This window comes from Syngnathoides biaculeatus, chromosome 22 (genome assembly GCF_019802595.1).
Source record: "Syngnathoides biaculeatus isolate LvHL_M chromosome 22, ASM1980259v1, whole genome shotgun sequence".
In the NCBI taxonomy this organism is placed as follows: domain Eukaryota; kingdom Metazoa; phylum Chordata; class Actinopteri; order Syngnathiformes; family Syngnathidae; genus Syngnathoides; species Syngnathoides biaculeatus.
In genome coordinates, this window is record NC_084661.1 from 14,838,374 (window position 1) to 14,855,223 (window position 16,850).

At 43.5% G+C, this 16,850-nt stretch overlaps 1 protein-coding gene across 1 annotated transcript in view; it reads right to left on the minus strand.

Moving 5' to 3' along the window:
• The window catches only part of LOC133495337 (protocadherin-15-like), an 85,016-nt gene that overhangs the window by 10,135 nt on the left and 58,031 nt on the right, over positions 1-16,850 (minus strand). The window contains exons 27-35 of the mRNA XM_061809850.1: positions 15,691-15,800; positions 14,831-14,971; positions 12,186-12,313; positions 9,769-9,999; positions 9,143-9,231; positions 8,381-8,557; positions 8,086-8,304; positions 6,910-6,918; positions 6,338-6,448 (exon numbers count right to left, since the gene is read on the minus strand). Of these exons, the coding sequence (XP_061665834.1) occupies positions 6,338-6,448; positions 6,910-6,918; positions 8,086-8,304; positions 8,381-8,557; positions 9,143-9,231; positions 9,769-9,999; positions 12,186-12,313; positions 14,831-14,971; positions 15,691-15,800 (1,215 nt within the window). The remainder of the gene's footprint in view (positions 1-6,337; positions 6,449-6,909; positions 6,919-8,085; positions 8,305-8,380; positions 8,558-9,142; positions 9,232-9,768; positions 10,000-12,185; positions 12,314-14,830; positions 14,972-15,690; positions 15,801-16,850) is intronic.

Here is a 16,850-nt window from a genome sequence, read left to right on the forward strand (position 1 = left end):
ATGTTGTGTCGGTCACAGTGATTTGACGGGCGCGTACTTGATGTATATCGCGTATTTGATGGCCCTGCGCGCCATCGCACTCGCAGATCTGCACAGTTGAGCACGAAAAATCACAAGCGTAAAATTTGTTACGAGTAGAAATACAAAGATATTGAAAAACGTCGATTATTTTCTGTAGTCTTGACCAATGTTCCCTCTAAGCTGTGCAACTGCGCAATTGCGGACTTGCCACAGATTCCCAGTGCACATGAACCACAGCCTGAGATCTTTTTTTTTTTTCCTCTCTAACACGGGAGCACATTGTCTCTAAAAAGCTGCTCCTCAGCCTACTTCTACTTCCTAGTTTACCTGACACCCCAACCCCCTCCGCTCTTAAAGAGGTACACTCATAATTACAAACAGAACACACACCCACAACTTTATATCTGCAGGCATGACTGGTGGACAACATCTGTAACTTTATATCTGCAGGCATGACTGCTGGACCACATCCGTAACTTTATATCTGCGGGCATGACTGACCATGCCCCGTACATTTTTCAAACGTGAGTGACTGATGTGTAATAAAAGTGAAGGTCACGCATCTATGTTACATTACAGGTCCACTGCATGAAAACATCCCCGCTTCTCTCCCTACATTACATGAGAAAATATCAAAAATATTAATGTGCCATTGCCGCTTATCCATCCATCCGTTTTCTTAGCTGCATAGCCTCACGGGGGTCGTGGGGAGCGCTGGAGCCTAACCCAGCTGTCAACGGGCTGGAGGGGGGGGTACACCCTGAACTGAATGTACCAAAAAAAATACCATTATGTTCTAGTGTTTGAAGTCCATACATTTTATTGACCCCCAAAACAAAAAAAAAAAAAAAACCCACATCTCATGCAATTGATCCCGAGAGCAAACAATTGTAAAAATGTCACGAAGGTTGTAATGGAAAAAAAAACTGCCATTCTACACACAAATCAATGCTATGAAATGAGAGTAATATAGACTAAGAAACAAAAACAGGAGATACACCTTTTTTGCCCTCATAACTGCAACCCTCCACCCCCAACCACGCCTAAAAAAATTAGAAAAATCTGTTGAAATGCACTTATGCTTTGGCTAAAATTAAACAGCAAAAAAAAAAAAAAGGACGGACACGAGCACATGGAATGGAGCTATACATTTCATATCTAACTGTAGAAAAACCCAACAAAAACAACCAGCAAACTAATCAGTAAATCTCTCACATCATGCAAAAGTGTTCATTTTAGCTTCATACTGAAGGCCCATTGAGTGCACAATTAAAAAAAAAAAACACTGAGATGCGATAAGAGATTAAAATAATGACTCCTGGCTGATGATAGTCTGAAGCCAGTCAAGAATCGCAGTGAGCAGCAAGCTTTGTCATAATTCCTCCTTAGAGTCATAAAAAAAGGCTTTCTTGATAGTCTTCAATCCTATTAAATGTGAAACCTGTCATTACATCTGATTATAACTGGAGATGTGAACTCATTAGGGCCCAGTGGGACGTGATATGAGGTCCATTTACTCTTCTTTCTTAAAGGAGCAAAAGGACCGAGTCCAGAGTACGCGTTCTGTATAAGAAAAATGAAGGCTAGAGGACCGTGGACTGAGGGGGGAATCGTTTCTCGAGCTCTCCCACCACAGAGTTCATGTTTGCGTTTGGCTGGATCTGTGGAGGTGAAGGGTTCACTTGGCCTCCCTCTCCTCCCTCCACTTCCCCTCCTCCAGCTAATACGTCCGAAGAGTCAAGCGGGTCCGCGGAATCAGAAGACGCACGGTTCTTCATGACCTTTACGAGAGGGATCTGTTTCTGATCGATCTGGCTGAACATGTTGGCTACGGACTTCTCGATGTCTGCAATATTCTGGATATTTTTTAAGATGCCTTTTAACTCCCTGCGGGGAGGTTCTGGTTCTACGGATAAGGGTGGCGGCGTGGGTCGGAGGGACACGGGTCGGAGGGCTGGCGCCTCTGAAAATGACGGGAGCACAAAAGTGGACGGTCTCAAGAGAGAGGGCGACAGAGGAGGAGGCAGAGGTGGCGGAGGGGGAGGTGGTGGCAGCGGAGGGCGGCTGGAGAGGGATGGCGTTGAAGGGAGAGGAGGAGGGGGAGATGGCTGGATGGGAGGCGGAGGGGTGGAGGGAGGAAGTGGTGGGGAAGGTGCAGGAGCAGATGGTGGTGGCGGTGGTGGAGTGGAAGGTGGATCGGGGATAATGTCCAAATGCACCTGAAGTCTGTCTTCCGCATTCTGCTTGTCTGTCAGATTTGCCCCAAAGCGTCGTAGCACAGGTGGGGTTGGCTTGTGGTTCGGCGGGGGCGTCCCTCCATCCGTTTGGGTGACGATGATGCTCGGGGGACTCTCTCGAGGTTGGGCGTTTGGAAGGTTAGAGTTGGAGATGCACTTGGGATCCTGAGAGGACTCCGGGAAAACCGAAAGTAGAATATCGGGCGATAAAGAAGCTCGTAAATCTCTTTTTAGCTTTTGTCTCATTTCTTGAATGGCCTGCTGCTCGAACTGTCGGGCCTGTTGTTTGACTGTCAACTTGGGCTCAATGCTCGGGCTCACCATCTGATCAGAATCCAATCCGTGGTCAAATCCTGAATCAAGGCCGGCGTCTTTGCTCTCTTTGAACTCAGCCTTCAGGAGCTCCAGTTCCCACTGCACAGGATCCATAACCACTTGCCTCCTCAAGGCATCATACACGTCTCTGCCATGTAACCTCGATGGGAGTGTCCAGCTCTGGCCGCCCCCTGATCCCCTCCCGCTGTCACTGCCGCTGTACCCGCCAAATCCTCCAGGAGAACTGATCCTCAACCAGGCTTCTCTAAGACCTTTCCTGGAAGGGGAAATGTGCCCGAGAAGGTCTCGCCTCCTCTGGCTCCGTCCAAGAGTCTCCGGACTGCTCAAGGTGCCGTCCTCGTGATATATGGGATTCTTGATGGTCAGGGGGTTTTCATCCGAGAGAAAGGTGATGCTGGACTCGGATTTGGGAAGTTTGTTGAGAACTCCTCCGTTTGCGACACACTGCCGGTGGGCTGCGATTGCACGGGTGGCGAAATCGGAGATCAGGCGTTGGCGATCGCTTTCGTCCAAACTTCCGGCACTGCGGACAGTGTGGCTAGTGCGAGGATGCGGGGGGAAGAAAAAGTAGAAATGCAATATGGAATGACATGAAGGAAATGTCTGAAGATTCTCAGTTTATGGTAATCGGCAAAAGTTGGATTGAGGCAACGGATTGTTGAAGATGATCGCTCCTCCAAAACAGAGGAGGCGGCTTGCACCATCACTATTACAACAATGTACTTACATTTCTCCCACAAGGAGTGCCCCACCCCACGGGAAAATAGTCATTGACGAGCCGTTTTCCCGTTAGGGATGTCAAAGTCCGGTTGGTTTGAGAAACGACAACTCCCCTGTGGACATACCCGCCAAAAATAATTCGAACTCCAATTGAAGACATCTGGATTGGTGCTGAAACGTCTCCAACAGCCCAAAAAAGTCGGGGCGGTCTCGATTCAACTTTTGCAGATAATGTGAACGCTAACGTCTGGGGCATTAGGTTTCTAGTAATATGGACGAATATTAATGGATGGTGTTGGAGAGATGGGCATCTATAGGAGTGTACATCCACTTTTTCGGATTTGTCAGCCTTGGTGGGGGTCTCTGTTCAACTGAGTCGGAGGGATAAGGGCATCCATCTATGAATCATGTCCGACTACCATGATTGCTAAGGGATGAAGACTGCAAACACGTCATCTGAAAGCGGTGCACTACAAACAAGTCACTTGTATCATAACTATCACTGACAACAGGGGAGGATCAATGGTTTTTTTCGCCAGGCTCTGGGAGTCTGCAGATTTCCCTCTGACAAATGACCGATTGAATGCACTCGCCTCTACTCGCTGAATCACTTCTTTGGGGGCAAAAACAAAACTCTGCAGAGTTCCAGAGTGCCGGCTTCCACCTTGAAAGGTTTACTCAAGTTTTGCGCGACACCTTTTCCGCCGCACAAGCTTTTACGTGCCGCACTAACCTATCCAACGCACAAAAGCTAAGGCGAGAAAAGAGCACTTGAAACATTTTACTCACTTTTGTCTGTCAGTGTTGCAGAAAGGCAAGAAGATGGAGAGATTAAATATGCTTAACATGTAGTAGGAGACATCTTGAATATTATAAACGCATTATGGAACTGGACGGTGCCCACGGTGTTCATTCTTGGACCCGCTCAAGTGCTATGAGAGAACAATAACATTGTGAACGCCGTGCAGAGAATGCAAAATTTTTTTTTTTGGGTGTGGATTTTTATGATAAAAGTCAGGCAAGAAAAATGACAAGATAAACATAATTCATATTTATAAGATGTTTCTGGAACGTAATTGTTTTTGTGCCGTTCCATTAGATTGGGAAGATAGTCGACAAGAAGCTGCATTTTACGACGGACGGATAGGATTACATTTATTGAAAGTAACTGAAACTAGACATTCAACGCAACCGAGTCGCTTGATAGTGGCCCACAATTAGAAATGCGCAAACTTCGGTACTTGGCCTGCTTTTAGTCTTTGAAAAAGAAAGAAGTGTTTGGACTCTGCGAGATGCCAGCTTTGCTGAACTCACTGATGTTCCATAAAAATACCAACATGCTTCCTTTACTAACAAAAACACAGCTACAAATACTCTGCATCTTATCAGTAGAACTAATTATCGCCCATGGCCCTTCTTGATTATTAACTATTTATTTCGTTTATTTTATTTTTCTTCCTCCGTTCCAAGTCGAGCTTCCTCGTGCAGAATGATTTCGCACATGCGTGGCCCTCGTGTCAACACGAGCGCGGCAAAGTATCCAAAGCAGACGGGAGAGCATTGATGCGTGGAATGCTGATAAGGGCTTCCTCGCAACTTCATCTTTGTGCCTCGGAACAGAAATTTAAATGAAACGCCACCTCGCGCGATGCCTTCACTGCGTCAAAGACGCCGCTGCCTCGTTAAAACCTGCAGATGAAAATTAATAAGGCGTACGGCCGCTGTTCGAATCTCATCTAATACGGGTAGAGGAAAGCGTCGAGATTACATGAAACAAAGTAAGGAGGAAGGGAGATGCAGAAAATTGTCAGCACATAATTAAAGGTGGCAAAAAAAAAAAAAAGGGAATGCATTATGTCCTGTGAAAAACATGCAGATACACAAAAGGTGATGACGTTGGAGGACATGAAACAAAGTTGCAGTGCTTCACCCTCCATTTTGTGATGTTAGAGGCTTAAAAAAAAGGAATAAACTCACAACTTCACACCTTTAACTTCATGCTTGGTTTGTGCTGTGACAAGCTGTCACCCGTAGGAACTTATAAAAGTTTTTTTTATTATTTATTGTCACGATGGAGTGTCATTTGTAGACATTTGAAGTTAAAAAAAGTAATTAAATGCATTTTGGACTCAGGGTGGAACATAAGAAAATGTGGCAAAAGTGAGATAAGCTCAAATTTGGTTACAATCGAAAAAAAGAAAATCTCGGGAAGGTTGCCTTTGAAGATGAACTCAAAACGGGGCAAAAATTAGCCTAATATGGCCTCTCCAAAGCAAAACGGCAAACTTTGCTGCCATACTCATTCCACAAGGGCCAAAACACTAATTATTGCATGTCTTGTCACACAGTGTTAAGTAGTCTTCACTTGTATTTAACATTAAAGTACAGTAAAATAACTGACTTTTTCAATGTTTGTTTTTGAACATTTAAGTCAAAATGGAATAACTTATGAGCAAATAGTCAATGTTAGAGCAAATAATTCATGTTCAAACAATACATTGTACATTTTAGAAATAAAATCGCATTTTTGATGACCACTTCGGCCTATGTTGAATAATATTTTGTATTTTAATGATGGACATTATGGTGGCATTTGGAGAGCAAAGCGTTTTTTCAGGTGTTACTTGGTATAAAATGTTTGCATTACAGCAGGGGTGTCAAACTCGAGGGCCGTTACGACTGTGAAACAAAAATATTGAATCGTCTCATCATATTTACATCATCGATTTATGAATTAGTTCTGGAATCAGAAATCAAGGGTAATGTTTTTTTTTTCTACTATTCAGACATGCTTGTAATATCTCAACTTTACCATTTATTATACACGACAAATTGAAATTTTGGTCCTGATTTTTACAAGAATCATGGAAATTGACACTGTAGATTTGACTTTGCGGGCAATATAAAGTCGTGTGGCAGTCCAGATCCAGCCCCCAAGCATTGAGTTTGACACCTGTGCATTACAGCATGGGGAAGTTCTAATTGTGCCCTCCCCCCACCGGCAACGATAACCCTTCACTTACATGGCGTTGTCGCCCAGCTCCTCGTACAGGTTGTTGGCGGTGCCCCCTCCAGGTTTGCCGCTCGGCAGCGCCATCTGGATGCGGGCGGTTTTGGCGCACTCTTCCTGCCGTCTGCGGAGAGGTAGTGCAGGCAGTTAGACGTGATATTAAGTTTAAGCCGCAACTTAGAAGGTCTTCAAAAGTGGCAGTAAATCCCTGGCCACACACATGCCAACTACCACCAATAACATCCATCATGCGCTCGGGGGTGGGGGGGAGAGATCATCATTACAGTGGCCAAGAAAATAGCACTGATTCTGTTACGGTTGGCTTAGTTAAAATACAGAACTCAATGCAAATTGGCACATCAAATACAGTTGGAAAAAAAAAACCATGGCCTTCTACCCTGCAATTATACATAACATATGGTTATGAGGGCTGAAAAACAAAATTATATCTGTTTTATGCTTTTCTCGTTGAACTCTTGCCTTGGCAGCCACATCAGCGCCTGTGAATACGACTTCGAGTGGACATTGAAAACACAACAAAAAGAGTTTTAGGGTACAAAATTCAAAATGAAAACTTGTACTCACTCTTTAAATCTGCCGACGGCGGATGCAGGGGAGCAAGAACGAGAGAGCAGAAAAAGAGAGAGAAACGGATTAACACGCTTTTGAAGCCTCAATCATCCAAATACCTGCAAACCAGGAGGGACGAAGGCCCCACGCTGGACTTATTGAGGAAAAGTCGAGTGATCGCCACATGCTGGATGTTGTGAAGAGAATCAGAACACATGCCCTTACAATGGATTTTTGTGTCTGTGTGTGACTCGCAGCCACATGGGACACAACTATGGCAGAAGTCTTGAGGCTAATGTATGGTGGTACATTAAGTTTAGTAGTTTGTAAGGGTTTTTACACCACTATATGATGGTAAGGTCACAATTTATCATTTCACGTGTGCGTTATACCATAAAGTCTAACCCGCTGTGAAAAGTAAAAGTAAAGTTTGCTGTTATTTGAAGAAAATTTTGGATGAGGGTCTTTTGATTTCATTCTTTCTTTCAATAAGTGGAAATGTGTTCAAATTAAGTGTATGTGAGGGGTAAATGAAATACTGTATGCAGTTTTTTTTATATGGTCTCTTTACATCACAGATTTTCACCTATTTTGGGTGCCTCTGGAACATCCCCTTTGCAATAAATAGAGGTTCACTGTGCATAAAGAAATGAAGACGACAAATCAAAAGTGGGGTTCCACAGAGCTCTCTCCGCACTATTTACATTAGGTCTTCTTTCTTCAGACGATGCGATTTAGCTAAGCCCTCCTTTATAACAGGGTTAGAGTTAATGAAGCAATTAATTAAATTATATAAATTAAGTTATGCAGCCATCCATTTTCTTTGCCGCTTATCCGCACGAGGGTCGCGGGGAGTGCTGGAGCCTATCCCAGCTGTCAACGGGCAGGTGGCGGGGGACACCCTCAACTGGTTACCAGCCAACTGCAGGGCACATCGAGACATTTAGTTAATATTATTAATGTTGCATATTTTTGGGACCGGAGTGCACGGAGAAAACCCAGGCAGGCACAGCGAGAACATGGAAACTCCACATAGGCGGGGGCGGGATCGAATCCAGGTTCTCAGAACTGTGAGGCCAACGCTTTACATACCGTGCTGCCCAGGTTAAGTTATTTGTAAATAATTTTGAGTTAAGGTGCACAGAGTTCTACCTTAATTTGTTCAGGGAAGGTAAAATAATGCGCAATTACTGCCTGTAGGTGATGATGACAACGAGTATGGCGGGCACACAGCAGATAATGATGATGACGGCGAGGGCCAACAGAGCCCCCTCTGTGTAGCCGACGGTCTGCACAGCCTTCTTCACGCTGGTCACCACCTCCGGGGTTCGGATCTCAAGAATGCGCCCACCAGGGGGCATGTAGGGCTGGAACTCTTTGTTGATGTCCAGGAGTTTCCCGTCAAGAAACCTGGCCAAAAGTCGCATTTTTGAAGCGATGCCAACGTAACGTGAACGTCGCGCTGATCAGCTTGCATTATTCTTACTTGTGGAGTTCCTGTCTGGACACGGCCCTATTTGTCAGCGGGTCGATAGCGTATATCATTAGGTCCGATTTGGTGTAGTCCTCCTGCTGAAGTCCGTCGCCGTGACGATGGGGGCCGATAGTTTCCATGAACACCTTAGCTCCCGGAATCTGCTCCTGAACGTAGCGCTCCAAAATACTGGCAAGGGAAGAAGGGGGGGGGAAAAAAAAAACCAAAAAAAACCCGACCTCTTTTGGTTAAATACAGGCTCCACGTTTAGGATAACGACGCAGAACACCCCCACAAACGTGCACACGCACAAACACATATTTTTTTTTCAACTTATTTTGAATCCTGACAGCAATGGCACACCACCTGTTGCTGAACATCGATTCCCGCCTCTGTGAAACACTGACTCACAGCAGGGAAGGTGTATTTTTATGCCTGTGTGTATTGCACTTACAAACACCATTATCAAGTGCCTGTCAGCCTGTGCGATTGTGCACGGTAAAAATACATCACAAGCACGCACGATAGCTTTGTAGACGTGCCTTTCCGTAAAAATAAGGGTCTCAGATTCTGCTGGAGATTTTAACAGATTTAGTGAACTGTAGCGTTGATGAGTTTAATTTTTATATCGCCACAAGTGGTGTCGTGTTAAAGAAAATGATAGTGACAGCGCATTAATTAAACACACATGGCTTCATGCTAAAACAACTTCGAAATAGCACGATGGTGGTCAAATTATTAGAAACTGTCTGAACTCGGCAAGATAATAGTTACCTGAGCAATTTGTCCTTGTTTTTGTCCACATACGTCGGGGGGACGTTTGATACGACGACCTGCATGTCCAGCTGATTCACCACTGACACCTTCCCATGACAAAATACAAATGAGATTCATTGATATATTGAAATCAGTCACTCACATTTGAAAAATGTATGGGTGTGGTCAGTCATGATAGATATAAAGTTACAGGTGTGTTCCACCAGTCATGCCTGTAGATATAAAGGTGCGGATGTGTGTTCTGTGTGTAATCATGGGTGTACCCCTTTAAGAGCAGAGGGGGGCGGTGTCAGGTAAACTAGGAAGTAGAATTATGCTGAGCAGCAGCTCGTTGTTATCGACCGTGTGATTCCGTGTTAAAAAAAAAAGACGTCAGGCTGCGGTTCAGTGCGCTGGATCGATTTCCATGTGCGCTGAGTGTGTGTGACAAGTGCGCAATTGCGCGGTGGCGCAGCTGAGAGGGAACATTGGTCAAGACTATGTAAAATAAGCGACGTCTTTCAATATATATGTATTTCTACCAGTATCAAATTTTACGTGCGTGATTTTTCGTGCTCGACTGTAAGAGAAATCACAGTGACTGATTTTATAGATCGTCTTTTAACACTAGCGCCAATCCTCACCACAATCTCCGCCTTACTGCTGTGTCCTCTTCCGTAGTCGTCCGTGGCAACCACCTCAAACCTGAAATAGGACCGCCGCATATTGCGGTACATGATGGCCGTTTTGACCACGCCGCTAAGCGGCTCGATGACAAAGCCGTCTTTGCTCTCCTTGGCATCTTTCCCGGCCGAGGGGGCGTTGATGAGGCGGTACGTCATGGAGCTGTAGTTCCCGGTGTCTTTGTCCAGGGCCTGAAAGATTACAATCAGTCGATGCTGTCATGATTATTAATGTTGTTATCGTCACCATTTTGGAATTGATTTGAATTAAATCATTGTTACTGTCGCTGGATCAAACGATTCTGGTGTTCGGTCTGAACCGCAGGCCACGCACATTGTCGTCATGTCGGGACGGATATAGTACATGGTAGTGCGTGCTAGGGGGTAGCAAGAGATATTTTTCTGTGAAGAATCTGTCTAATCTGGCAACGTTTGGGAGACTCCCACCCAAGAGCCATGTTTTATAGAACAAATGGAAAAACAGAGCTCAGATTTCTTTTCAGTACAGTAGCCATGCTCAGAAAGGTAGATTTAAATCGACTGTTTTATTCCGCACTATTGTATGGATGATCACCTTTCATGACCTAATGTGAAATACTCATTACTAACCATTGTTTCTTTGCCTGTATGATTTTGTACACTTGTCTTGTCCAGTATGTCCTTTGTACAAAGTGTATAAACATTTTCTAGGTAGATCACAATTGCAAATCTGGGTCAACGTGCATAGAATTAAATGTGGGGTTCCACAGGGTTCTTTAGTGGGCCTTTATAATTCACATTATGTTTTCTTTGCTTAGGAAATACAGTTTAGTTCAGCCTCGTAAAGCTCGAAATAAGAGTCCGATGGTACTAAAGAGCAGGTGTTCGATATTACATTTACAGCTTTTGACTTAAGGAATTGCAAAATCAGTAATTTGATTGTTGATTTAAACAAATTTTTGACCTATTTCACTCCCTTCTGTATGGACCCATTTACCATTATGTCAGCAAGACTTGACCATAAAACAGGCTGAGCCAGGGTTTGTCTGAGCTTTCAGTATCAATGTGGAAAAATATCATTTGCAAGAAGAGAGTATCATAAGAGTGTCACCTTTTGTACAATTAGATACAGCAAAGGGTATCTAAGAATGAGCCCAAAACTACAATGCAACAATGAAGCACATAACTTGCATGCCACAGACCAAGTGCAAGTCTGACGCGGCATCTGGGCTCATTAAAACATGCTGCTATACTTCCCAAAATGGAGGCTGAAGGAGAGAGGAGGCACGTCCCATTTTGCCTCTTAGAAGTTATTTTATTAGTACCAAAAAAAAAAGACGTCTTTTACTGTGATCTAAACATCTCTGAGACAGCTGAGAGACACGCCAATTAGAATTATAAGCAGAAGTCGATAGCATGGAGAGATCATCTCGCAGGGAAACGTGTGACTGAATATTATCGACGGTTAAATAAATGTCAGGGACTCGCAGTACACTGTACACTATGTACTTTCAATTAATTTAGCTGGATGCCCTAGTGGTTTGGGGACTTGAGTGAGCAAACCAAACTATTTGGGGGAGAGAAAAAAAAAAAAGAGGATATAACAACACGGCAATGTAAGAGCTCGGAGAGATCTGTGATGATCCACTTGGTGGAATCCCAGGAGACACCAGCTCGGGTATTAATAACTAAAAGGAGGTAAAGTTTCATCCTGATTCAGAACGCAATGGAAGGGGATGTCAGTTGCAGATGCAAATGATATGATAAAAATTTCACAGTGATACAAGGATCTGAATTTGTTTAATGGGGATTTTCTGCTGAACTAATCTGAATCTGTTTAAACTAGCTTTGTCAATGCAGTTTCTGACACTACTAAAGTGAATTTGCATAAGCTTGGCGATGAAACGACATGATTGTAGTGTGCAAAAAAAAAAAGAAAAAATACCTACATCCATTACAATACCTGTCATGCAGACAATAATGCTTCACGTTAGCCTGTCCATGGCATTTCTCATTATGTGTTAGGATTAAGCTTCCGGACTTCAATGCGAGTTAGTTATGCAGTTGTCTTGACTACTTTCTTTTATGTTGAGCTGGTAGTGGCATTAAACAGCTTGAAGGATCTTTTTGGAAGAATTGTCTGTCAAACGGCTACTCGTAAAGTGAGTTGAGTCCAATTCCGTCCTGCCATGCAGTGCATGTATCTTAAATTCTTGCTCACATGTCAAAGCAAAACAAATGATGATAGCAGCATGTACCAGACAATTTTTTTGTTACCAAGTTTTGAATGTGAAGAACACCTCAAATTGCTTGGGAAAAGACATGCCACTTCATAAAACTAACTAAATAAAAAAAAAACAAGTCAAAAAATACTACTTCTGCGAATGTGGAAACAGTACCTGCACTTGCAAGACGGAGGTGAATGTTTTGGCATCCTCGGCTACACCTCCAATGTAAAGAGAGGTGGTGAACACGGGCGAGTGGTCGTTCTCGTCCTGGATGTCGATCACCACCGTGGCCGTGTTACCTGACAGGCACACGCAACATATCGAGGAATCAGTTCGGAGTGAGAAAGACGGGCATCGCGACAGGTGGACAAAGTGAGTGCAACATGGCAGACTAATACAGTTGAAAGCCGGTCTAGTCCTGCCTTTGACGTTCAGTCACTTGTCAGCAGAAAAGATAAGACTCCATTGAGACCTGCGGTGCGACTTGACATCCAACGGCAAGAGAAAAAAAAAAAAAAGATGCTCCCACAAATTTAAAAACTTTTAATGCCTGCTGGCAAGGAACATCACATTAAAGGCTGTCGGCAGAAAGGAACTCGGCAGCTATTACCTTTTGTGCCTGCAGGTGACAAGAGAGAGATGTTTACATTTGGTCTAAACTGAAAATGCCACTGCAACCCTTCCCCTTTCTCTCCACGCTCACGGCAGGTGGAAGTCCCCATAAAACAAAGGTTTTGCTAAGAAGGAAGCATCTCAAACATTTTATGACACTCAAGGTGAAAACATCCAAACACTCTAAACCTGAAGCCGCATCACAAAATGAGACAAACAAAATCAATTTTACTCATCATTAACTGTATACTATGGAACCTACTCATCTGAAAAGACATATACATACAATATATGATATTTTTTAATCACAATATTTGCATTTTCCCCACTTTTGCTCTTTTCAAGTTCACCCAGAAGTCCTCTATTGACAGCAGCTGAAAATGCCGTTTCAAACCCGTTAAAAATTAGGACAGTGTTTCCTTTGTCAAAGGTATCCACGAAATGTGTAAAACCATACCATAAAGACAAATAGATGCTAATTTGTCGTGCAAGTGTCATATGCCTATGCATCCCAACATATTTGAGACACAAAAATGTATCTGCTTAAATCTTCCAGCGGCAGGAATTTATCCTACTCTGTTGCAGCATGGAAAGCAACATCCAAATATTGAATTTCACCCAAACAAAAACAGGAGGCTTTTTTATTTATTTAAAAAAAAATCTGTTGATCAACAAAAACAAAATGCTTTTTTAGGATTCAGAGCACCACTTAAGATAGAAAATGGGAGCGCCGTGTCGTTAGAATGCTATTGATTTGTTGCCTGATTAAGAGCGCGGCCTGACGAGAATTGAAGAGTCGCTAATGAACATAATGATGCTGAGTTTTATACCCGGTGGAATACTTAAGAGTTAAATTGTGTAAATGAAGCGAGTGCAGTGTGGTAAACACTATAATTAAAAAAAAAAGAAAGCTAAGGAGCCGAGCATCAATAAAGACGCGTGCAAAGCGGGAGGGGTCGCGTTGCGCTTGTGGGGGAAAAAGACAGAAGGAATCCATAGATGGATGATTATTAGAATGAAAACAATGCAAGTTGACTCATAACTGTGGTTTATTTTGTTTAATGAAAATACAAGACGCACCGGCGAAATAATTTTAGAAAGCTGATTATAAAATCATGGTGATCATATGAAAACAACAACACTACAGTGAACCCCCGTTTACCGTGATAAACTGCACGATAGAGAGACCATAAAAAAAAAGAATAAAACAGATTTAACCCTCCCACACACTTGAAAAACCTGTAAACTGTATTGTAGTGTTTGTAAATGTATGTGCCTTTATGGGTCGCCATGGAACCTCAGGGAATCAGTGTGCGAGTGTCCGGGTGAGAGCTGTGGCCGACAGCAGTTTCTGCCTGCCCGAGTGTGCGCGCTGTGGTTTAACTGTTCAATTGCACGAGCAGCTCCTGTACCCCAGGTAGGAAGCCGTTACGGTAAGTATGCTATGAAAACTTGTAAAAACAAACAAAAAAAAAAAAAGTGAAACATTTGGCATGTAGATGTCGATTACACGATGGCAACAAGCTTATATTCTTCCCACTTGTGGTTTTGTCAAACATAAAGGACCACTCTCTGTTTGTCAATTAACAGAATGCAGTAGAACTAGATCCTCCCTCTGGGTAGACTCTCATTGCAAAGGGCCAAAAAGTCCCCGAATCTAGCAGAAGCCATCCTGGCAACCTACCAGAAATGCTATGATGCGTAGCGCAAAGAGGCCACCTCATGAGGAAAATATCATTAAGAGAGCTCCGAAGGGGATTACATTTGGATTCAAGGATTAAGTCTGTGATAAAATCTGGGGAATAAAGAACCCGAGTGCAAAGTTGCTAAACTGTGCGCATTATTGAATGACAACACGGCTTCCGCTATGTTAACCCAGGAGTTTAAGACTTAAAACTTCCAATTCATGACTTCATCTCACTTTGCTTTCGAATTCCGTCACCCTTCTCACTGTGCCAAAATCACAGCAACAAGGCTATGCTAACATGTCAGGGTTAATTGCCGACAAGGCTGCTAACGTGTGAAAATGGCCGCGAGGACACAGAGGGCCTGACACGGAGGCTTTATGTGGAGGCTTTCGTACCACGTCTTCACTCGCACGTCTTCATTAGACAGCTAAAGAACAGCCCGGAGTTAATTGTCACGGTCGCTATGACCCTTTCCTGCCGGAAAGGAGGAAGGTTCGCCTAAATTAGCTCACTTACTCTTTGAAGGCGCTCGAAGGTTAGAGGACACCACCCTCATGGAGTCCGCTTCGACCTTGAGAACGTAGCTGGAATTGGACTCGTAGTCCAGCGGCTTGGCTGTGGATATTAATCCTGTTTTGTTGTTGAGTACAAATGCACCTGCAGTGGATGAAGGAGAATAAGAATGTGGAGTAAATGTAATTTTCTTCTCAGTACTTCTCATAGACAATGGGCACAAAGCTTTACAGGAAAATTCAAAATAATCATGAAATCCAGCAGCGTAGAAAGACTCACAAATCAATGAAGAAAAAAAAAACAAACAAAAAAAATCACTAAACTTCATTGAACCAAACATTGAATTTTTAATTGCTTGTATATAAATATCTCTAGAGTGCCTGCCCACTCATCAAGTGTGAAATTAAATCAAGGATATCTTTAGTTAGCTGAAATGTTCATGAAAATGCGTCCGTGCGCAAACCGATAGGAAGATCGCCCAATTGTAGCGTCACGATCCGACAGTTTTTTTTCCCCAATACTGCCCACCGCGGTTCCCGGATGAAGAGTCACATTTTTGAAGCGACAGCCGAAAAAGCGTTAGCATATGTTGGCAATAGATTCCGAAAATCAGCACATACTCAAATTGAAATAACGATCTTTTCTCAATTTACTTAATCAGTTTTATAAATGGCAACAGTTTGGCTGGGAACCGCATGCCTCCATACCTCTCACCTCCTCCTGCCCTCAAATAAACCTCAAAATACCACGTACAAGTACAAAGAAGTACATGCCAGAAACTTACAAGCTATACTTAGCGGTCATGCAAAAAGGAGAAGGCAGGCAAGCGATGCTGCCACATAAACTGCTCGCCGCGTTCTCACCTCCCTCGTTGCCCTCGACGATGGAGTACACGATGGTTTGATTGACAGCAGCCGCCAGGATGACTCCCACGGGGGTTCCGACCGCAGCTTCCTCGCTCACGGGTGGAAACCTGGGAACACATCAGTCGAGCAACGGCCGCCTTTAGCATCATTAAATATGGATACGCGTTACTTGGGGGCCTCCGCTTTCCTCGGGAGGCTCGGCGGCAGTCAACTGAGATTTAAAATCTGCTAAGTACGTCCAATGCGCTCCCCTTCCCTGCCCCCTAGTTTCCTAGACACAATCTGAAGTGGTGAGTAATAAAGTCAACATACTTTGCAGTAACTGTACTTCAACTAAGTACCGTATTTATTTTTCTGAAGACGTATTACTCTTGCACTAGACGTTTGAAAACTGATATCTGTACTTTCTACTCCTTTCTTTGTCAAAATGGGTTCCCGCGGTCTTGATTGATCGAGATCCCGCCGATATATTTTTACAGTCCTTCTACTCAAATACACTACGGTGAGTATGGTATTTTCCGCACTATAAGGCGCACCTAAGACTTTAATTTTCTCAAAAGCCGACAGTGTGCCTTATAATCCAGTGCGCCTTATATATGGATCGATAAGGAGCCTTTAGCGGAGCTCCATCTATTGGATGCATAACGTAACCACAGTTTCTACTGTAGCGTCTATTCTATGCACCTTATAGTAGGGTGCGCCTTATATATGAAAAAAGTTTTAAAATAGGCCATTCATTGAAGGTGCGCCTTATAGTGCGGAAAATACGGTACTTTTGTCACCCAAGAAAATAAAAGACCATTACCAACAACTAATAGGGCGAAGAATTCACTGAGGAAATTTCAAAAGTTGGTGATAAAAACAGCGTTGACCAATAATGAGTACTGGCTGGGAAACAATAAATGTTTTACAGGTATTGAATAAATCTGTGCCAAAGCAGCTCAAACACGCCTCCGCTCACTAAGTGTTGATAAGTGTGGCAGTGTGAGCACTTTATCTAACAAAACGGAATCGTACGGGTGAATGGACAGGGGGGGGAAAAACTCACTTTATTTTCAATGTGCTTCAGCTAATTACTACTAATTGTTGCTCAATAATGAATTCATATGTCAGTGGATAAATGTCAGACAGAATGTGGCTGCCGTGATGCAAAAATA